The sequence below is a fragment of the Pseudopodoces humilis genome, chromosome 3 (assembly GCF_049639895.1).
Source record: "Pseudopodoces humilis isolate 2021_Gansu_Grassland_sample_001 chromosome 3, ASM4963989v1, whole genome shotgun sequence".
NCBI classification, from domain to species: Eukaryota; Metazoa; Chordata; class Aves; order Passeriformes; family Paridae; genus Pseudopodoces; species Pseudopodoces humilis.
In genome coordinates this window covers 103,534,105-103,556,268 of record NC_142202.1, presented here as the reverse complement: position 1 = coordinate 103,556,268, position 22,164 = coordinate 103,534,105, and the positions used below count along the sequence as shown (strand labels likewise).

The 22,164-nt window shown below is 41.8% G+C and overlaps 2 protein-coding genes across 2 annotated transcripts; both read left to right on the top strand.

The window, feature by feature from the left end:
* Window positions 1–4,883: 4,883 nt before the first annotated feature.
* Window positions 4,884–11,291, top strand: NT5C1B (5'-nucleotidase, cytosolic IB). Its single transcript, XM_005521925.3, has 6 exons — window positions 4,884–5,058; window positions 5,150–5,317; window positions 7,845–7,974; window positions 8,457–8,579; window positions 9,237–9,421; window positions 10,387–11,291. Exons 1-6 carry the CDS (start codon window positions 4,930–4,932, stop codon window positions 10,723–10,725), a joined length of 1,074 nt encoding a protein of 357 aa, XP_005521982.1. The 5' UTR covers window positions 4,884–4,929; the 3' UTR covers window positions 10,726–11,291.
* Window positions 11,292–15,972: 4,681 nt separating this feature from the next.
* On the top strand, window positions 15,973–21,071 carry RDH14 (retinol dehydrogenase 14). Its single transcript, XM_005521842.3, has 2 exons — window positions 15,973–16,320; window positions 19,542–21,071. The coding sequence occupies exons 1-2, from the start codon at window positions 15,973–15,975 to the stop codon at window positions 20,157–20,159; spliced, it is 966 nt and encodes a 321-aa protein (XP_005521899.3). The 3' UTR covers window positions 20,160–21,071.
* The last annotated feature ends 1,093 nt before the right edge of the window (window positions 21,072–22,164 follow it).

The window sequence follows — 22,164 nt, the reverse complement described above, 5'->3', positions numbered from 1 at the left end:
AAAGAGATAATTAGTGCATAAAGAAAAATGCTCAAACAACTGTCTCTATTATAGAGAACTGAACCTAAATTTTTTCATGATATTGTATTTTTTATTCAGTAGGATCTTGGAACCCAAAGGGTTTATATGTACAATGTATCTACTTTCCATCTTATGTGTGGTTGTTTTGTAATGCAAATATTCTTCTGTTTAAGTCTGGAACAGGGACAAACCTTTCTCTGGCTCTTTTTTTGTTTTCCCTTTGTGTTTTCTAAGTGCCTACAGAGTGATTCCAATGTACCAAAGCCAAATCATGAACAGCTCAACCTATTATTATTGATATGGCTATTGTCATTTGTCTTCATTTTTATTTATACAAAAGTAAGGACTTTATTACAAATTTGTTTCTAACTCAGAAAAAAACCCACTATGACTATTTTTGAGATCATATGTGCCTTTTGTAGAGCCTTTTCTGACCACAGATTTTCAACAAGACTCCATTTTTGTACTATTTGTCATAGTCCACATTCTTGAAAAGAGAACCAGGATTGCTTGCTCACTGAATGTTTCTCAATTCTCCCTGTGGCAAACTACTAGATGGGGCAGACATATTCAGCTTTAGAGATGAGACACTGTTTTTCTACTTTTTTAGTTAGCATCTGGGTAAAAGTAATATTTTATCTGAAATTCAAAATTCTTCTCGATTTGTTTTTCATGTTACAGTTATGTGACGAGCCTCTCTTGGGGTAAAGACAGGCAAAAAATTGTTGTTCAGAATAGCTGGAAGACAGTTCATTTCTAAAAAATTTGGTTACAGTTGTATTTTCCTAGGAAAAATTATATTAAGTCCTTTCAAGAGAAGAAATCTGCCAAAAGCTAAAGATAAAACTTGGCTTCTGATTTCCGTCTGAGAAGACTAAAGAATAGGAAACTTCAGTAATAAGGCAAATGAAATTTGTATTGCAATGATTAAATTGTATTTCTTAGGGAAGAGAGATCATGGCTCAGAAAATCTTACTGAGCATTCCTCTGCACTTTTGCTGGATTTCGCTTTCCTTGTCACCTGTCTCATGAATATTGGAATGAGTCATGGTCAGAATGATGGAGGTGGAATAGATCACCTAAGAACAAAAGATCTGTCATTAGGGAATTTATGTGGCTGTTGCAAAAGAACATATTATTAAAGATCCTAGCAAAGCAATGCCAAGAGAAGACACAAGGCAGTTGCAATAGGCTGCAATTTGATGCCACAGGTTTTTGCATTCTTGTTTCCCTGCAAAACACAGAGGGTGGGAAGTGGGAGAAGAAGAGAGAGAAAATGGAAAATACTGCTGAAGAGGTACCTCAAGAAAGTGTCATGAGATTAAAAAGCAAAGTGAATACTAAAATGCGATACTGAAGGTTTCTTCAGCAGAAATAAATGCGCTTTCTAGGCATGATGCAGCTTCATCATGCACATCTTTGGCACAATAGAACTGCTTTTTTATTTCTGCCTGTGTTAGACTAAATTTGATAACAGCAAGCAGGCAAACAAAGGAATATAGACTGCCTGATATCCACACTGAGGATTTGTAGAAATCACGTAGAAATGTAGAAACACATGTACAAAATCAGCTGTTAACTGTTTTATAGAATCAGGTCCTCAATATTAGGATTGTATTAGAGGTGCTTATGCTATCTAAAAACAGGAGGATTTTAAAAATTATTTATCTGGCTGGTCAGATGTAATGTGGTAGTGTTGTCACACATTTTGTCATGCCAGGTTGACCTAGATCAAAGTCATTCTCAAGTTCCTTCCTTCTGGGAACACCACACTTAATGCTACAGGTCTCAGCATGAAAAATCACAATGAATATATGAAGTAAAAGTCAGTGCAACTGCACTCTGAAGTGACCCTGGCGTGACTCTGGGGGAGTTAGGCTCTGGAGTCTATATGTTTATGATATAACTAGGCACAATATATACTGGGATCTATACATTTAAAGAGAGATAATGTCTTTCCATTAAAAAAAAAAAAAATCTCCTAATTTTGCTCTCATTATTTTAAATATTTGGAAATATTTCATGACTCTCCAAATAGAAGTAGGTATCAAAAGAAGAAAATAAAACCACAACTTATTTTATTATTTTCAGTAATGCACTCTGAGCTCCTTGAACAAGAACATATAAATCATTCTGAGTGGTAGTTCTTAACAAAGGAAAAATATCAGCAGCTCAGGCAGGGCGACTTTCTTTTTATTTGAATACTTGTAACAGACTTCAGAGAATGTGCATGACTAACTATAAAAATGTACATACAGAAACTTTTTTTTTTAAATGTAAATTCCCTACAAATTAATGCATGATAACAAAAAATTCCTTTCCTTCCCTTTCCTTTCTAACTTAGCTCAGAAACCACAAAGTCATTCAGCTTTGGATCCATTCCTATTTTTCAGACTCCCCAGGAGGTTTAGTGAAAGCAAGATACAGCTTTTTCCTGGAACCCTGTGGGCATTACTACATGTTTTAGATGTAGATAAGGCTGCTACACTGTGCATTTGGGAAGTCAAGACTTCATTTATAAGGTGCTGAAGCTGGAAGGCTTTCATGTCAGGCCCTCAGCTCACAATCTCCAGCAAAAGAGGAAATGAAGGGTATGTCAGCAGCAGGCAGCCAAGCACAGAACAGAGACATGGCAGCTTAGTGCATATGTTCACACAGCTGAGTGCTGTGTAGAGATACCATGTGCATCTGGCAAGTGAAGTACTTCTGTTAGCATAGCACTGCTTTCAGCAGCAGCACATCAGCAGCACTGCTTGGGCCCAGTACCAGATTATCATCTTTTAATTTTCAAATATCTTGCATAGGTTAAAAGGAGTCTTCACTGTGTGATGACTCTTTTCTTGGGTGGACAGGAAAGAGGGTAACAAAAATACAAACCAGTGTTACTGCGGAGCTCTGATTTTGCTCCTGAGTAAATGCAGGGTGGTGGGGAAAACAGAACGACAAGAAGCCAGCCTGGACATGGCTCTGTAAAAGTATTGTCCCGGTTCACACAGAAAGGACAGTTCAGGTTTGTAACCACCAAAGAACTGCTTCCTGATTCCTCCTGTTCTTTTCCTCTCTTCTCCATGGGCAATGTACCCAACAATTTAAGTAGGAATATTCTCTTCTTGGACATCATCTTCTTAGACTGGTGCTGAAGTCCCTGAGAAGGACAACGGTGGTGACTGGGACCAGGAGCTGCTGTTTTGTGACTCAAACCCTTTTTCCAGGTCAGCCTGGCTGCTCAGCCTGATCTCACTATGTGGAGGGGAACAGGTGTTTTTAGTGGCATAGGACATGCTACAGGTCTGAGCTCAGACACAGAAACACACTTAAAGTGAAATATTCAGGATAAAATTAAAGGAAAAAAAATCACATCTATCAGTAGCAGAGCTACTAAAATCAGGTTTGTTCAGATTTAAGTTATGCCTTTTGCAGCTTCCTATGACAAAAGCCACTACAATGGTCCTAACTTGTTGTTTTGCATTTGTTTTCCCAATGCACTGCTCCCAGTATGTCTCCTTTTACCTCCTATTTCCAGCTCCCATCTCCAGTATGGTCAACTCTCATTTCCCATTTCTTCTAACCTCCCCATTTCCATCACTTCCCCGCGTCCAGATCCCTCCCTGGTTAGCTGGGCATCAGGCAATGTGGCAGATTTGGAGGTGGCAGATCAGCCAGGCAGTATTTGTTTGCTACTACACAGCAGAGGAACAAGCAAATAAAGTGCTTCCCCCAGTAGGGCAACAAATTGCATGTTACTGTTGGTTCTCATTAAACATTTTAACAATTTAAATCTCTTTGTGATCTTTATCTTTTCGTCAAATTTGTTTGCAGTTGAACATCACTGGGGAAAGGACAGATGGTATAATCACATAAGCCTTCTTTCACTGGTAAGCCACATTAAAAAAAGAAGGGGCAAATGTAACAAAACTATCCTGTTTCTTTTTGGAGACTGGATGATGGCAGACAGATCTGACAATCAGACACAGATTGTGTAGTGATCGGGGTTGGAATCAATATTTAGAGTCTTCATTCAAAATGTTAAAGGTCCTTTGGATGATGATCACGTGCTATGACATAGATATCGCTATGGGTCTGCTCTGCCATATCCTGTACTGGCTTAGAAGAAAATCCGATTCCTGCTTCACTTTCCACTCTCTCCTGCGGCTTATCGGTGTGGAAACTTCTGCTGTGGTTCAGATGGTGATCTGCAGAGGCAGACAGGACCATTTCAGACAGCCATATGAGTGTTAGATGCTGCCCATAGCTCTGCGTGGGACTGGATTTTAGGACCACCCCAACCTCATGTCAGAGTAACAGTTTTTGTGGACGTGAACACACTTAGCATTGCCCAAACCGCTGTTTCTTGAAGGTATTTTCCACGTGGCACAAAGGACCCAAAGTTACAGACATCGAGCCCATTTTGATTGCTAAAACATATTACGTAAGATCTCCTGGGAATTTGCTGCAGTTAACATTAAATCAATTAAGCCGTTGCAGTTAAATAATACATCTCTAATGCTGTAGGTACACTGAGTGGTAGCCGCAGGCACGGCTCCCCCGAGCACCGCGGGGGCAGCGGCCGGAGCCAAGCCGTGCTGCAAGGGGAAGGGCCGCAGCTCCAGCTCCCGCGCACCCCACGAACCCCACGATGAGGGGAGACACTGCGGGCGGGCTGCGCCTCGGGCTCTGAGAGGCGGGGGCGTCGCGGCCTTGCTGCCCCACGGGCCGGGGCCGGGGCCAGGCCGGGGCCGCTCCGCTCCACGGGAGGGCTGAACCGCTGCGGGCCGCGTCCCCAGGCGTGCGCAGCGCCAGGGAGAGGCAGCGCCGATGCCTTCCCCCGCCTGGCCGGGGCGGGGCAGGGGGGCGGCCGCTGCCGCCGCTTCCCGGTCTCCCGCTACGGCCCCGGCCGCGTTAGGAACCATGAGCGGCTCCGGCTCGGAGGAGTCGCAGCCCAGCCAGGTGGCGGAGGACCAGCAGCAGGAGGCCGAGGAGGACTGGGCGGCGGCCAAGGCTTTCTACGACAATCTGGTTACCCAGAAGGCTCGGCCGGTGAGTGCGGGCGGGCCGGGGGTCCGGGGGGAGGCTGGGGGCCCGGGGGCTGAGGGCTGCGGCCCGGCGCTACCCTGCGCTCGCTCCGCAGCCCAAGCCCCAGAATGCCATCACGGTGGCCGTGTCCTCCCGAGCACTCTTCAACCTGGTGGAGGAGCGGCGGATCTACGAAGAGGATGGGCTGGAGAAATACGTGGAGTACCAGCAGAACAACGAGAACGTCATCCTCAAGCCCGGACCGGCGTTCTACTTCGTCAAGGTAGCCGGGAGGCGGCCCGGCGGGGCGGGAGAGGGTGTGGGGTGTGGCGGGGCGCGGAGGATGCTGCGAGGCCAAATTTCGGGAAAAGGAGGAGCCCGAAGCCTCCTTCAGCGGAGATAATCCTGCCTCGGGGAGATGTTTTGGGAGTTGTTCTCCCGACGCCGAGCTCGTCGCGGCGCGGCAGCCCCGTAGCATCTCCTGCAACTCTCTGCGCGCCCTGGCCCCTCGGCCACCGCTTCTCTCCCCTCTCCCGTTCCCTCTCCTGTCCTGCCCTCCCCTCCCGCCGGCACTAATGCGGAACGCCTGCTGCAGAGCACGTACTGCTCGCGTCACTGGCACCGCAGTGGTACCCTCAGCATCCCGGTTTGTATCCCGGCTCGCAGCACCACATCCCAGGTGTGGGTAAGGAGCAACCTGCATTTCCTGCTGGACATGGGGTGTATGAAGAACCTTTCCTTTTAAAACCATTTAAGTCAAAAAAGGCCCCGAATTGTTTTAGGTTTGTCACAACCTCCTCTTCCAAAAAAACCACCCAAAACAAAACAAATAAACCAACTCACTTCCTCTCCCACCCTCCAAAACAAAAACAAAACGAAAAAACAAAACAAACAAAAGCCCCAAACAGATAAAAAATATTTTAATTTCTTTTGGTCAACTCCAATTTTTCCTTGCTTTCATTGTCACCCTGGAAATTTTTCTTGAGGACCAGCAAAAGAAATAGACTCGCTACTTCTGAGTCAGGGTTTAAGAAGAGCTGAAATGGAATATTTTGCTTTCATTATATAAGAAAAGAGGCCAAGGAAAACAGCCTGCAGCGTGGAAAGCAAGTAAAATTACAGAAAAGTGAAAAAAATGAAAATATGTATGTTTTTGAAGAGGACAGGTTTTAGTAGGACTGTCTTGAAAAGTACTGTCTACAGGGTTAGTTTTATGTCCCTTGAGAACAGTTTGATGAGCTTTACCACAACAATTTTAAAAAAATAATGAAATCATACTTGCTGACATCAGAGTTGTGGCAGAACGTTTCAGGTTTTAAAAGCAGATTTTCATTACCTCAATTTTGGTCTCAGGAATTTAAAACATTTTCTTTATAAATCACTTTCTGAACACACACAATGGAAAAATTACTTATGTCAATACCCATGGTACCGTAAATATAACATAGCTATTAGTAGCATTAATGGCACAAGCACTGTAAAGGTGTTTCTAACATAAAAGTGTGGCCATAAAATAATCCACTTGGTGCACCAGTGAGGGCAGACTGATGAGAAGTTACTGCATCTTTTCCTATATGTAGCAGCTCTGCTAGCACAGTCAGTTTTTAAGATTACAGTTCAGTGTCAAATTTACTTAGAGTATAAGCCAGATTTGACTCTTTAACTGCTCATACTTTGGAAAGCAGAGCTGTTAGCTATGCCCAACTAAATGTACCTTGACCTGTGTTCCCTTCTGATATGCTGTTTTTATTTGAATTCTTTATATTGCTTAGTTGCTGGAATCATTAGGCTAGAAAGCTGTGGCTTTGCTGAGTCATCTTTTCTACCTGGAGACAAAGAAAGCAAAAAAGAAATATTTTTCTTTTGATTTTCTTATTGAAATGTTTAAAATACTAACTTAAAAGTATTATATCTCATGCTTGTAGCACTTAAGATTTGTAATCACAGGCCAGGGTGTCCCTCGACTGCAAAGTATAAAGACACTGGACACAAAAATGGAATCCCCTCTTCCACTCACCCTTATTCTCTAATAATTTAAGAAATTGCCAGTGTAGTAGAGTATTAACAATAGAAGTGAGTTATGGCTGCATACTAAGATTTTTTTCTAGGCCTTATATCAAGCTTTAAATTAGGATTTTCCTAAGCAGTCCCTAAATAACATAGCTTTTTAAAGTGAGATTTCCAGAATTTAATTATGAAATCTGTGTTTTACTTCTGAACAACTGGCCTGACTTTTTAAAGCACCTTAATAAAAATCACTCTTTCATTCATTTGATGATTCATTATTGATTTTGTTGCTGTAATCCCAAAAAATTCCATTCAAAGGTCAAGTTGAAGTTCTAAATAGGAGAACAGATGGATACAGAGTGAGATGAGCAGATGAAAGGTCAAGGAAGCAAGAATGCCAAACTGTGGGTGTAATATGTTGGCCAATTAACTTTGAAGATATCTCAAATCAAAATCTGTCTCGTTCATTGCTGCAATTAGAAACTCAGGCTAATCATGTTGATAGGATGTGATTTTGTACTCATTACTTATGGTCTGTGACACGTGACCTGAACTGTGTCAGTAAATCAGCGTAAGTAAATTCCATACCTCCAAAAAAAAAAATTTACTCACTTCCTTTCAAGTGAACCCATTCAAATGGTTGCTGGGGGCAGCAAAGTGGAAAGGAGTAAAAGAAGTTCAGCAAGTTAAACTATCAGGTATTTTGCACTCCCCTTCAAGACAATCCTATCACTAAAACTACAGTAACTTAGGAAGGAGGCACACTCCACTTGTCTGTTGACTTCCACATTTTTAACCTGCAGGCGCTGGAGCATGTCAATGCCCGGCTTCTTGAGCTGTACCCTGCTGACGAAGAACGGTTTGATATAGTCCTGATGACTAATAACCATGCCCAAGTGGGAGTGAGGCTCATAAACAGCATCAATCACTATGGTAAATAAAATAATTACTGATGTGTAGAATTGCCAGCTGTTACATAATAATATGAATAACTTTTATTCTTCCTGTTCTGACCGGGAAAAGCAGCTTCTTTGGTATTTATTTTTGAGTGTCAGCATAAGGGAAATACTATTAGATGGAAATTGGTCCAGTACTTTAAATTTGTCAGATGTGAACCATAACTTCTGAGAAGTCCTTAAACTTTTTGATATTTGATATCTATGCTCCCTACATATACATCTTCACAGCAGTTACTCTGCTGTCTTAAGGGGAATTTTTTCCCCTGATTTCTCAATGAGAATGGGCTGATCAAACATTGTAATTGTTTGAAGTTGTGTAACTTGTTGAAATTACAATGAACATATTTTATTTTTTTTAAGTTTACTGTAAGCTAGGCTAGTGTACCTTTTCAATGGGTCCTTTCACAGGTTTGTAGTGTCAAGGCAGAGGCACACCTCATGCTGTTTTTACTTTAGGCTTAACAATTGAACGTTTCTGTATGACGGGAGGAGAGAGCCCCATTGGTTACCTGACTGCATACCTCACAAACCTGTACCTCTCAGCGGATTCTGACAAAGTGCAGGAAGCTATAGAAGCAGGTTTGAATTGATTTTATTTTGCTGTCTGTTGCAATATTTTGTTATCTGTTGAGCGTGTTCAAAAATTACAGATCTTGTGTGTCTTTCACAGAAAGTAGTGCTGCTTCATCAAATGCAGAAAGTCACCACATCATATGGTGCAAGCTTATCATTTATTTTTACTCACCAAGTAAAAATCACTTGATACAGTTCCTCTCTGACCCTTCAGCCTGTTAATAGTGACAGCTTAAATCACCCTGCACCTTTGTTCTCCCTTTCAGAAAGAAACAAAACTCCCACCTCTATTCTTCTGTTTGAATAGCATTGTCTTTTTATCAAACCTAAAGAAGCAACTTCTGTGTCCCATAAGGAGTTAAAATGTAACAAATACTTTGATTGCGTGGTCTCCTTGGGATTTCCTGCTTTTTTCTCATTTGCAGGACAGCTTGGGGACCATTTTTATATAGTTTAATATGAAAGTGGAAGGAAGCATGTCCAAGAAGATTTGGCTTCCATGCATTTGTGTTACAGAACAACCATCTCTAATTAGCTTTTGTGATCGGTCATGCTCACCATATATAAAGGTCACCACCAATAAGTTGTTGGAACCAAACTGCTGATGGTTTCATGACTGACTTTGCAGAACATGCTAACTGAAGGTCTCTGATCTGTTTGCAGGCATTGCATCAGCTACGATGTTCTCTGCCAACAAAGATGTTGCTTACTCAGACACACAGCTGAGGGTGGCTTTTGATGGGGATTCTGTTATCTTTTCTGATGAATCAGAACAGATTGTCAAAGAGCAAGGATTAGATAGATTTTTTGAACACGAAAAGCTGAATGAAAATAAGCCTCTCGCACAGGTTTGTATTTCTTGAATTTCTTGTTTAAATGGAGTTTCCAAAAGATCTGATGACTTTCATTGCTGCTGTATTTCTCCAGCTTCCCCAGTGTGGATGTGTTCTTTGTGAAAGCTGATGGCCCTATATATTTCTTTTTTGGAGAATAATCTTTAAAATGCATGTTTCACATAAAAATTTCTCTGAGAGAACTGCATATGTAACACAGTGACTTACAGCTGCCTTTTAATGGTAACATTAGAAAAATAAATGTTAGTACTGATTTATTTGATTATATTTTATCAGACTGTAGGTAATGTTAATTTTAAACACTGAGATATTCTGGTCATTAAAACAGGATATTATCTCCTTATTCCCAAGCAGAACTATGCCATTTATCTAAAAATACAAATATTTTAACATTAGCTTAAACTGAAAGACTAATTCTGCTATTGTTAAAAATGGTATAAATTCAGAATAAAAGCTTTATTTATGAAAGTACTGGACAGTACATTATATTGCAATTTGAACAAAAATGTAATTTGTTTCTATTAATTGGAGTGTAGTATAGTCATTAGTCTGGAAAGAGTTCATTGATGGCTTTGTTATTAGGTCTTCTGCTGTTTTTTGTGCAGGGAAAAAGAATTACAGCTCATGGTTCATAGTAACAAGAGTTCAGTGTTTTCAATGAAAAATTTTTTAAAGACTATAGTTAAAAGTTAATATTGTTAGAGATCTTGTAAGCCTTAATGAGAATTATTTTCCTGCTGATCCTACCATATAGTGTTATGGTTTTAACTTTTCTTCCAATGTACGCATTCCTAGTGAGGCTACGGCCCCATTTGGAGATGTTACATGGAGAATTTGCAGAGTAGCACAGCGTTAGGGAAAGGAATTCTGTTTGTAACTGGAGGTTTGGAAGAAAGCAGATAAATGATTTGGGGAACTGTGGATATATACTAAATATGCTTCTGGTATGTCATACTCAGGGTCCTTTGAAGGGTTTTCTTGAAGACCTGGGGAGACTCCAGAAGAAGTTCTATGCAAAAAATGAACGATTAAATTGTCCTATAAGGACCTACCTGGTCACAGCCAGAAGTGCGGCGAGCTCTGGAGCCAGAGTGCTGAAGACTCTCCGTAGCTGGGGTCTGGAGATTGATGAGGCACTTTTCCTAGCAGGAGCACCTAAAGGACCAATCCTGGTGAAAATCCGCCCTCACATTTTCTTTGATGACCAGATGTTCCATGTCGAAGGAGCACAGAAATTAGGCACCATAGCTGCACATGTCCCCTATGGCATTGCTCAGAAGTACCACAAATCTACATGACTGGAGGGTGCCATTAAGGATAAGGTTCTTAACTCAGCCAGCCCCTAATCTACCAATAGTTACATCTGAAAACCTCTACATTTGTGTATTGTGAGCACTGTGTTTAAAGATTTAACTTTTGGCTAGAACAGCCTTTAAAGGAAGTATTTTTAATATTGGTAAGTTTTTAATAGAGTTATTTTAATATAATTCTTAAGCAGTTTAGATATTTTTACCTGTCTCTATCTAACACTGGTTTTGATATTAGAAGATTTGTACTGTTTTTATAGCTTGAGACATATTCTGAGAGACAGGATGGTTTTATTTTATCTAAAAAAATTGTTGACAGGTTATTTATAAGAAAATTCATGCTGCAGTGTTGGTTCTTGACAGTTATTTCTGAAGTTCCCAAAAGCACAGTTTACATGTAACTGTTTACCTGTTGGTGGTTTACTGGTTAAATATGTGTTCAGTAGGTCTGTCACAACACAGCTTTGGCTTCTAGTAAAATATTACTGCATTTGGTCATGTTTACACATATTTTTTCTATATTGTTTTCTTATCTTAATAAAGCTGGCTTTACAGAACATTGTCATTTTTCTGTGTTGAGCTTTTAGCATAATTTCCTAGGCAGAGTTTCTGTAATCAGAATGTTCCTGATGTTTAGGACCAAAAGTGACCACTTTCAGTCAAATCTGTGAGCTAGAGGTCTCACCTTGACCCAACATACTTCACAGACCTGGACAGATGTCTGAGATGCTGTGAGTAACTTGGCTGGTACAAGACTACACTTTAGAGCACACCTTGATAACAGCAGATAATCTACCTGGAAATAATGCTGTTGAAAGAATTACTTTCTTCTTAACTAGATTCCCTTAGTATTTACAACTGTTCTGTGATCTGCATGCACTCGCTTTGGCAACTTCCAATGAGTTTCCAGGGAACAGGTATCTGTTGCTACATGACTTGGTATTTACACCATAGGTGTATTCTCTCTCTTTTATGCTATATTTCTGTATCTCATTATCCATTTAACTGATATCCAAATGACACCACTAACATCTGTCAGGTGGTGTTTGTTCTCTTTCTCTCCCTAGTGGAACAACTGTCCTGTTTTATTATTTATTTTTGTCATATATTCATACCAGAAGAGACAAAACCAAAAGAATGTGCTTTGCAGTGGGAGTAGAAATGGTGAATCAAGCTTGTCATGATCTGTGGTTCCTGGGTGAATTTGGCCCAGAACCTCACATTAGCCTCTGAAAGTTTGGTCTCTGTCCAGATGAACTGTCCTGTTATTGCAGAAAGCTCCTCTGCATCATTTATGGTTTCCCTCCCAGGAACACAGGCAATCATTTTAATGTTCTGGGTCCAAGCCACAAAGTTCTTTGGAAGCAAAGGCAAAAGCCTTGATCCTGCATGAAACACGAATAGAGACTGTTGGAAAGGTTTTCAAGTGTTCACACCAGTATGTGATGTTGATGGGATGCACTGCAGATTTCTGATGTACTTGGAGCTTCATGTGTGCTAAAGGCTTGGTGCCCAAAACGTATCACATTTCCCAGCCCAGCCAGGAGGTGCAGAAGACATGAATTAACTGAGGCCTGGTCATTGTCTGCCAGGATGGGATAGAGTTACCTCACCAAATGGAGATTATGAAAAATGTTATTAGCAGATGTTTTTATGTGAGAGCTCAGAGTCCACAAGGAATTCAAAAGTATTCCTTAGCTGTGGAATATAAATCGTGTGTGTACCTTTACCACAAAAGTATGGCTACAAATTTCAGAAAGACCAGTCCTGCCTTTTTGAAGCAGAACATGGATCAGCTGTTCTTCATCCATGCATTATTAGAGCTGTAGATGTTGGGAGCAGGAAATAAAAACAGCATTTGACTCTTAACCAAACAACTACATCTTGGTAATGAAAAGGTTAATGGGATCCTTAATCCCTATTGAAGTGTAGAGGTGAGTCTCATACCTGACAGGGTAAGCCTGCAAATCAGTGAATAAATTAGAAACTGAGTCATGTGGTTTATTATGTTTACATTTATTTCCAATGAACCATCCACCTACAGCAAGAATGAAGCCTACTGGCCAGAACACCAAAGCTTCCAAGTCTTTTTTTGATCTGTGCACACACGGTACTAGGGGACTACCTCTTGCAGTGTCCTCCTGACAGCACTAAGGCATGTGCGAAAAGAGTTCACAAATTTACATAGCAGAATTTACATTCTTAGACACAGAATTCAAATTGACATTAAAGTTCAGAAGCTGATGTTAAGGCCCACAATCACTTTTCCTAAATTAGTTGAGCAAAATGACCTTACATGTTTCAGATCAGATGCTGCCTTTTAATTGTCAGGCTACTGTCCCAGGCTCGATGGCTGCTTGTCTGCATATCCAGCTGGCAGCATGGTGGGGGCGTAGAGCCTGACTAGTTCATGCAAGTACCTTCCAGACGAATTTGGATGTTTGGGGAGAATTAGGCTTGCCAAGCAGCCTCTGCCTGTTAAAATTATTTTCTTCTGCTCCAAGGCACAGCTTGGCTAGTGGACCGAAATAATCTTTTTCAAGAAAATTCTATGAAGTGGGGTGGGAGCTGAGGGAAAGTGGTTTCTATTTTTGCAGACATAGAAGAGAATTGTCTCTTAATAGCATTCCAGTCCACAAAACAAAACAAACAAGCAAACAACAACCACAAAACTCAAGAAAAAAATGTCTTGCTTCTCACGCTTATCAGGCTACCATGAGTTTATGGCCTCATAACCCTAAGCCAGTCACAGTCAAAAGAGTAGAAATATTTTTCAGTAGGGGAATAGAGAAAACTGTCCTTTATCAACCTGTTTACAACACTGGAAGATGGACTCATGAAAAAGAAACTGTCATCCTAGACAAAATCTGGAGGAGGATTAATAATAAAACAGATGAATTCTGTGTGGAAACAGAACTCTGTCAGGGAAACCCAGTTCTTGTTCCCTTAGCTTCCAGGTTCCTGCACTGCAAAAGAATCCATGAAAGACAGTAAGACAAATGGGAATGTCTCCAACTACTACCAATCCCTGTGGACAAAAATGTTAGAAATAAGATTCTGAAGGTGACTTCAGATTTTTGTTTGTCTGTTTATTTACAGAATATATTCTCAGAGTGTGTTAGTTATTTCCCACCAGTTACCAAGACATCATAAACCCATATTCCCAGTTTCTTCCCATCTTTAAGACACCCTTTCAATTTCCAGGCTAGCATGTCATTTGGAGAAGCCAAAATATAAAGTATTTCAGATAAAAAAATTGGAGATGGTCAACATGTCTTCCAACATGCATTCTGGACTGTGATTTGTTCTGAGGCTGTGGGATTCAGAGGACTCCTACATCCTGAGGAGGATTCTCAGTTACACCCTCAGGCTCCTCTGCCAGATCCTGTAACCTGCACTGGCCTGCAGTATTGCTAAACACAACCTTGAGCACAATAGAGGGGTACAGAAATCTGTGGAACAGGTCAATGTCAGAAGAAATAATTTCCAGTTATTATGGTGAGTACCTGGGACCAACATCTGGATGCACACATCATTCCTGCCTACATGAGCAGCTTCTGATCACCATGAGCTCCTGAGCACAGTGCTCCTTGCACTGAAGGCTGGACTGACGTCAGCAGCACCCTCGAGGCAGTGGCCTCCCCAACATATCTGCAGCCTTCTAAGTAAGGACATCAGAGATAACTGCCAGAGTCCTCACAGCCAGGTGATGAACAGCAGATTCTTTAGCTCCCTCAAGGATTTCCTACAGAATTAATCTGTTCCTGTAACAGAGCGTTTCCTAGTTCTCCTATTTTGACATCTCATAGGCAACTACTCTTCCTTCCTCATGGTCCTTGACTGGGCGTGGTTGCAACACCTCCCTGTACATGATTTGCTATGAGAAGAATGTACGGAAGAACATCCCAATATGGCTCTTACACCATGTTAAGGATGTCAAAATCCGTGTTTCATATGCAGACGCAATGGTGTGGCCTGAATAAAACAGCCTTTGGTGTAACCATGAGGCTCACAATGGAGTGAAGGGCAGAAAAGAAGAGTGTTTTCTGTGGTGAAGACAAAGACCGAAGAGGTCTCTCAAAAAACTCAGAGTATTTAGATGTGGTGCTTATACAGCCCTTAAACTGCCTGAGAAGTGTGAGAGACAGTCAAAAAAAGACATGGTAAGGGTACTTCCAGAAGAATCTGCTGTTTCTGCTGCAGTGACATGAGCTGAGGTCAGCCTCAGAACAGACTGCAGGCATTAATAGCCTGCAGGTAGCACCAACGTGTTCTTGGGAGCTTGCTATTGCAAATAGTTGTCATGTCCAGACAAGCCACAAGAAACCTGATTAAAGGCTCATGGGTTTCCTCTTGGGTTTCTTAGTCATTTCCTCAAACGTGCCAGGTCTTGACTCAGGATAGACATGGTCCTAGCAGCCAAGTCAAGCTCATTTCTTGTCTCCCCCAGAGAATATTGTCTCCCTGTACTCTGTTCTACTGCATGCTGGTCCCTAGGTCCTCATCACAAACTTCTCTTAATCTGTCTTCTTCTGTCCTCTTTGCCTCTATCTTATCTCTAAATCTGCACTGAACTCCAGTATTGTGGGTGTTGTTTTGTTGTTTTTTTTTTTTTTTGCTGTTGTTAAACACTTTTTTTTTTAAACTTACATTGCTCTTAATCAAAATTTGGTTACCTTTTAATTTTCTCTCTGGACATTCCTACTCTTCCATGGCTAGGTGAAAAGATTTTTGAGTGGAGTAACTGCAGTGGCCATTCCTTGCTCCCTCAACGGGTTCATGCTGCCACGGTTGGGATCACCAGGGTCTGGGATTAGTAACAGTGTCTGGAAACAAGACATGGAGTCGATGGCTGGTAACAGATTTTGGGCTAAGGATTCAAAACAAATTTGGCAGAGCTGAGGGGCTGCCCAAGAGCTTCAGTGCCAGCAACTAAAGAGGTTCAATCAGGCCCCAACCTGTGCAGGTACTTGGGGTTATTCCCCACCAGATGCAGCACCCTACACTTGGCCCTATCGAGCCCCGCCAGGTTTCTCTCCGCGCAACTCCGCAGGCTGTGCAGGCTGTCCCGCAAAGGGCAGCAGAGCCCTCAGGTGTCGCAGCCCGGCCCCTCCCCGTCCCGTCAGCGCCGTGCCGCGGGCCCCCGCCACCGCCCGGCCCGAGGGCAGCGCGCAGGCTCCCGAGCCGCTCAGGGACCACAAGCCCCAGCAGGCCGCGCGCGGCCCGGCCAGGCCCAGCATGGCCGCGGCGCTGCCGGCGCTGGTGCTGGGCGCGGGGCTGCTGGTGGCCGCCTGGCGCTGGTTGCGGGGCGCGGCGCGGCCCGGGCGTGGGGGCTCCATGCGGGGCAAGACCGTCATCATCACCGGCGCCAACAGCGGGCTGGGCCGGGCGGCGGCGGCCGAGCTGCTGCGGATGCGGGCCCGCGTCATCATGGGCTGCCGCGACCGGGCGCGGGCCGAGCGGGCGGCCCGCGAGATCCGGGCCGAGGTGGGCGAGCGGGCGGGCGGCGCTGGCGAGCTGGTGGTCCGCGAGCTGGACCTGGCTTCGCTCCGCTCCGTGCGCGCCTTCTGCCACCGCGTCCTGCAGGTACGGCCGGGCCCGCGGGTCACCGCGCCGCGCTGCCCGGGCCCCGAGGGGACACGGCAGGCACGGGCTGGGCAGTGCTGGCGGCGGCTCTGTGCTCCGTGTTGGTGCCCGGGTTTCCGTGTGGGTTGGGCGAGGCTGTTCCTCCTGCCAGCGGCGCGCTCGGGGGGCTGGGGAAGCCGCTGAGATCACCTCAGGGTTTGGGAGGAGGGTGTCAGCAAATTGGCCGTGAATTAGCTCCTGGAAGCATGAACTTCGTGATAGGTCTATTTTGTTTTAAAAATATACCGGATGTTTTATGTTCTGGGAAGAAAATTGTTGTTTCTGTATGAGATAAATTATTTTTCTTCCTTTCCTCACTGATTTAACTAGCTTAACCTTTGTTGGTTTAAATTAGTGTTACAGCTCAGCTTTGCCACCAGAAAAATAAAAGTTGACAGGTGCACTGCTGACATGCTCCAGACATCCTTCTGCTACCTCCTTAGGTTGCAACCCCCCAAGGATTTAAATCTCTCACCCACCACCAGCAGAATCTAGTCAATAGACATTTTTGGATATATAAATTTTTGCAGATTCCCTGAAAACCTGAGTGTAAGTAGAACGGGGATTTCCGGTTGCTTTGCCTGACAGAAATGTGACTAGATCTGTGGAGCAGAGGGAAACACTGCTGGAGGCATTATTTCATTCCCACAGAAAGCATCTTTTGGGACTTTGATCTCACCACATCTAGCTACTCAAGTCACGAGACATGAAGTCATGGGAAGCTGGGTTTAATAAGTTCTGCTGCTGTTCAGGGATGTGCTTTTTAAGTACTTAAAAGATCTTCAGACCCTGTTGTAAGAGGGGAATAAAACAGGGACTATATTGCATTAATTTTCAAACTGCTTTTCTAAAAGTGTCAAGTTTTAAGTTCTCTAGTGGGACACTTTGTAGTCTAAATATATATATATATATATATATATATGAATCTCTCGTTTCAATGTTGTGGGAAAGCCTGCATACATGAAAGGATATAAAATTTGTGTAATAAGCACATACCAAAAAAAAAAAAAAAAGAGACATATTGTTTAACTTTGAAGAATTATATGTTTTATAGTACGAAGTATTAGAGTGGCTCTTAAGTGAGAAATAGATAAAGGAAAAGAGAGTGCTATCTTCAGAGTATTGCTGATGCCTGCATTATCACTTGAATGCACCTGAATGATGAGGGGTGCAAGCTCAAGAATATTTTCAAGAGCTTTTCCACTCAAGTTTATGTTATTTACCTTCCCTATCTGTGAGTCCTTTTTGGAGCTATGATTTTGGGATTTGTTTGGGGTTTCATGTGGTTTTTTTGTTTGGGATAAAGAAGATGTAAACATTGGCATGATGGGGAGACAGTGCAGTCCCACTGCTTAGCCTTATCTGTGGGAGCTTTACTTTGCATGATTGAAAGTGATTATATCTCTCACTCCTTGGTGTCACTGGAAAAAAAATAAAAGATTGAGATGTTGGAGGTTTCCGTGGGAAAATGGAACGTGAAAGTGAGCTTAGAGGCTGCAAGAAATAGCACTGCCCATCAAAGCAATGTTTTGTGCCCTCTTCTGCACTTGGTTGTAGTAGCTGCCTGCTTGGCATTGATCCCATCACTTGGTTATTATGTGTAGGAATTTCACAGAATAGCACATGTGGAGGTCCTGCTTTTTGAAGTGTTAAGTCTTGCAAAATAAATCCTCCAGTCAGATGTTTTTCTCTAAAGAAGAAAGAAGGATCACTTCAGTGAGCAGATCTGCAGTCAGGACTCTTCACTCCTGTCCTGATTTAGTGATAGTGACTGACCATTGTATCCCTTTGGATGAAGAGGAGGAGTTTGGTGCTCTTTGGATCGTGCCTTTGGGACCCAATTATATGAAACACTGAGCAGCCATAAGTTCCACAGAAATCAGTCTGAGATTGAAGTACTTGAAGTTTTGAGTGATCGGATGCCAGCACCTTTAACTGAATGCCAAGTGTAAATTTGGGGTTTGTTCTTTGTATCTTTGCTGCTAATGGTAGTGAAGTAAAAGAAAAATGGTGCAGAATTCATTTATGAGGTTCTCTATTTTTATCATTAAAATGGTCCAAGATTGTCTCAGCTGGTCTTCCAGTCCCTGTGCTGGGTTTAAAGAATTAAAAGCAAAGAAAACTCCCAGGGCTTTTAGAGAAAATGAATACCTTTGCCTCTGATTCATGCAAGCATAAACTGTGCTTTCACAGTTTTTTGTCAGAAGTTGGTAAGAGTGTTGAATTAGAAGCTTATTTTAATTTGGTTTTTAAAAAAAATTACAGTTTTGGTTAAATTGTGGAGCGCTTAATTTTTGAGTGGATTCTGGAGCATGAAGCGTATGATGCATATATCTAAATTATCAACGCCACCTCTCTGTTAATTACTTATATTTTCTGCTCCTGGAGAGTGTAACATACATCCTTGAGTCTGGTTTTTACTAACCTGAACCAGAGTACCGATCCATCAAATCTCATGTGCCGAGCACCTCATAGAACCTCTGTTCCTTAGTTCCTTAGACCTATTGGCCTCACATTATGTGAGTGTTCTTTTTCTGTGAGTCCTGCTCTGTAGTTCTCACCCATCAGCAGAGTGATGTGTACTGGTTTTAAAGGAAGACAAGTTTAAAATAATGAAAACATTACTTGTCAGAGTTTTTAATATCATCCCAGTGAGATGATGGGTTTACAGTGTAATGGTTCCTTTCCAGCCCTGAGGATAATTTGTTGTGCTAACACCTTGTGTTCCATGCTTGCATGTCTTTTGCACTAGATCCCTCTGCTATAGCAGAGACTTGGCGTAAATTAATGTGTGTCCTCTTGCAGTGCAAAAGATAGGTTACTTTTAAAGAGGAAAAAAAAGCATCACAAAGGTAATTTATCACTGAATTGCTGTAGAAAAAGCTGCACTTGGAGAAGCTGATGGTTGTGTTCTTTGCCTGCATTAGAGGTTGATACAGACCTGCTTTCAGGTACTTGCATCCTGCTGGGGTCAAATGTACAGTTTAGTGGTAGTAGTCGTAGTTCAACTTAAAGGTGGGGTTTTTTCCAGCAATGCTTTAAGAGAATGTCAGAAAGTTACAATTCAGAAAACTAGAAACTAAATTATTTTTTAAAAATGCCCAATGAGAAATTGAAGAAAAATAATGTTTTATATTGGAGTTCTAAAACTGAATGATTTTTTTTTTCTTTCCTCTTTAAAGGAAGAGTCAAGGCTGGATGTTCTGATAAATAATGCAGGGATATTCCAGTGTCCATACATGAAGACAGAGGATGGTTTTGAGATGCAATTTGGCGTAAACCACTTGGGCCACTTCTTGCTCACCAACCTTCTTCTGGGCCTCCTCAAAAATTCTGCCCCAAGCAGGATTGTTGTAGTGTCCTCAAAGCTTTACAAATATGGAGAGATCAACTTTGAAGACCTGAACAGTGAAATAAGCTACAATAAAAGCTTTTGTTACAGCCGAAGTAAACTGGCTAACATATTATTTGCCAGGGAGCTGGCCCGTCGGTTGGAAGGGACAGGAGTCACCGTCAACTCCCTTCATCCTGGGATTGTCAGAACAAATCTAGGCAGACATGTGAATATTCCTTTGCTGGCCAAACCTCTGTTCAACTTAGTGTCATGGGCTTTCTTCAAAACGCCTCTGGAAGGAGCCCAGACATCTATTTATTTGGCCTCTTCTCCTGACGTCGAGGGTGTGTCAGGAAAGTATTTTGGAGACTGTAAAGAGGAAGAACTACTGCCCAAAGCCATGGATGACTTGGTTGCAAGGAAACTGTGGGATATCAGTGAAGTGATGGTTGGCTTACTGAAGTAAGTGCCAGGGGGTGTCTGCAAAAAAGAATGCAGATAGCTATGCAGTGCATTTTCACAACAGTGAAACTCTCACTTTAAATGCTGTGGGAATACAGTGTATTTTGCTCAGTAAGTACGAAATAAGAGAGTGATTTATGTTGGAACTCTGTTTTGAAATGAAAGACAATCTTCAATAGACACAGGCATTCAGAAAAAATCTGAAATAAAATTTGTGGGTGTGAAGATAGTTTCTGGTGGTTAAATCTGCTTAGAAACTTGTGTTTAACAAATAAAAATTAAGCAGAAATGTGTTTTGCAATATATACTCATATTTGTCATTACATGTCTGGCTGGACAATGCAGGGTACTGATGGTGAAACACTTGTGTAAAAAATTATTTGAAAATAAGTCTTAATAATAGTCTTATAGTCTTTTTTTTTTTTTTTTTTTTTTTTTTTTTAAGCCATCATAATGACAAATAGAATAAAGAGTTTTCCTGATATCTTGCACTGTAATTGTTGAGGCCTCTGAGTGCCTTTCAAAGGCTTGTCAGCCCCATGGTTCAGTGAACAAAATCGTTGAGCCGTGTGCAGTTTTGCTGTGAAGCACAAAGTCAGCTATTTTTAGTGATGTTGCTGCTATTCAGCTTGTAAGTATACTTGGTTGTGCAAGTTGTATTTTTATTTTCATGTGTGTTGAATTGCTGTTTCTTGAAACCTTGGGTTTCAGTAAAGGGGTAGTTGCAAAATGTATAATGGTCTTGATAGGACTTTGCATGGCATGAACTGTGTAAGACCTCATGCAAATTAGACTGAAGAGAATAAGCTTCTCTGTGTGTTTGGCTTGACTGATGGCACTTTAACTCAGTAACGAGGTTCCATAAATGTCTCATACAGCTGACTGAATATTCTTTAATAAAATCGTTTAAAAAGAAGACATACAATTCATTCTTTTATTGTGGGAGATATATCAGAAACCAGCAGCCTTGATAGAGTTGTCTTGTTTCAAAGCAGAAGATGAACCCATGTGTTGGTTTAGGGAGCCTGTGGTGTGGGGTTGGTAGAAATAAAATCCAGTGAAATACATGAGTATTGCATGAGTCTGTACTGTTCTTCTGTTGTTTTGTGGTTTTTTTTAATTCCTATTACTTATGATTTCATATTGACATTTATACCTTTTTGTTTTGGTCTACATTATTGAAAAGTGCTAGTAGTTAAGATATATAGTATAAATATGGAAGAATGATTTAGAGTAATCTATGTTAATATTACTGAGAGAGGGAATCAATAATAAATGATGTATTCATTAGTTATGTAGTTATAAATACATCAGTTCTGCACTGCAGTTGGTGGTGGCCAACTAAATTTTTAAAATTCTTTCTCTTATTTTTTATTCAGACTCTCAGCATACTTTAGCTTTTGCACTTGATCTTGATTTCGTTTGCCTTCCCGTTCCCCAGCAAGAGTCTATACTGGGCAAGTGACTTGGGTGAGGCAGAAAGCAGCATTCCAGAAAATCAGAAGGCAAGCTACAAAGCAGAGCAGGTTTGTAAAATCATGTAGCAGGTTGAACTTTGCACTAACTGTAAGGCAAGGTGTAGAGGTGAATGTGTTGTCAAAGCACACTGTGAGTGTTGAGAAAATTTCTCTAAGTGATTCTGAGGGAACTGTGCTACATACTTCAAAGAAGTCCTGCTTTGATCTTCAATGATGCATTTCAAGTTTTAATTTTAAACAGTTGTAAATGGATGCAAGCAGCACCTTTAGCAGGTAGCTGAAAAATGAGGAGTTCATTAACTGCTCTGTAAGGAGTTACAGAGAAGCTGAGCCAAACTCGGTTGTGTTTTAATACTACTTTAGCAATTCTAAAGAAACACTACTGCATTGTGCCTCTGCTGAAATGTGTGTACACCTCTTGCAAGGAAAGCCTTGGATGCAAAGGTGGACAATGGAGAGGATGATTGGCCTCAAAATACTGCAGTAAAGAACTGCACTGGAACTGCCTGAAGAGCAGAGATGTCATTTTCA

What these genes read in the sequence shown, in the direction of transcription:
- NT5C1B (XM_005521925.3), top strand. Translation starts at nt 4,930, where the DNA reads ATGAGCGGCTCCGGCTCGGAGGAGTCGCAGCCCAGCCAGGTGGCGGAG. An exon ending in AAACAGCATCAATCACTATG is followed by an intron (nt 7,975 to 8,456) that starts GTAAATAAAATA and finishes TTTTTACTTTAG; the next exon opens with GCTTAACAATTGAACGTTTC. An exon ending in AAAATAAGCCTCTCGCACAG is followed by an intron (nt 9,422 to 10,386) that starts GTTTGTATTTCT and finishes TGTCATACTCAG; the next exon opens with GGTCCTTTGAAGGGTTTTCT.
- RDH14 (XM_005521842.3), top strand. Translation starts at nt 15,973, where the DNA reads ATGGCCGCGGCGCTGCCGGCGCTGGTGCTGGGCGCGGGGCTGCTGGTG. An exon ending in TCTGCCACCGCGTCCTGCAG is followed by an intron (nt 16,321 to 19,541) that starts GTACGGCCGGGC and finishes TCCTCTTTAAAG; the next exon opens with GAAGAGTCAAGGCTGGATGT.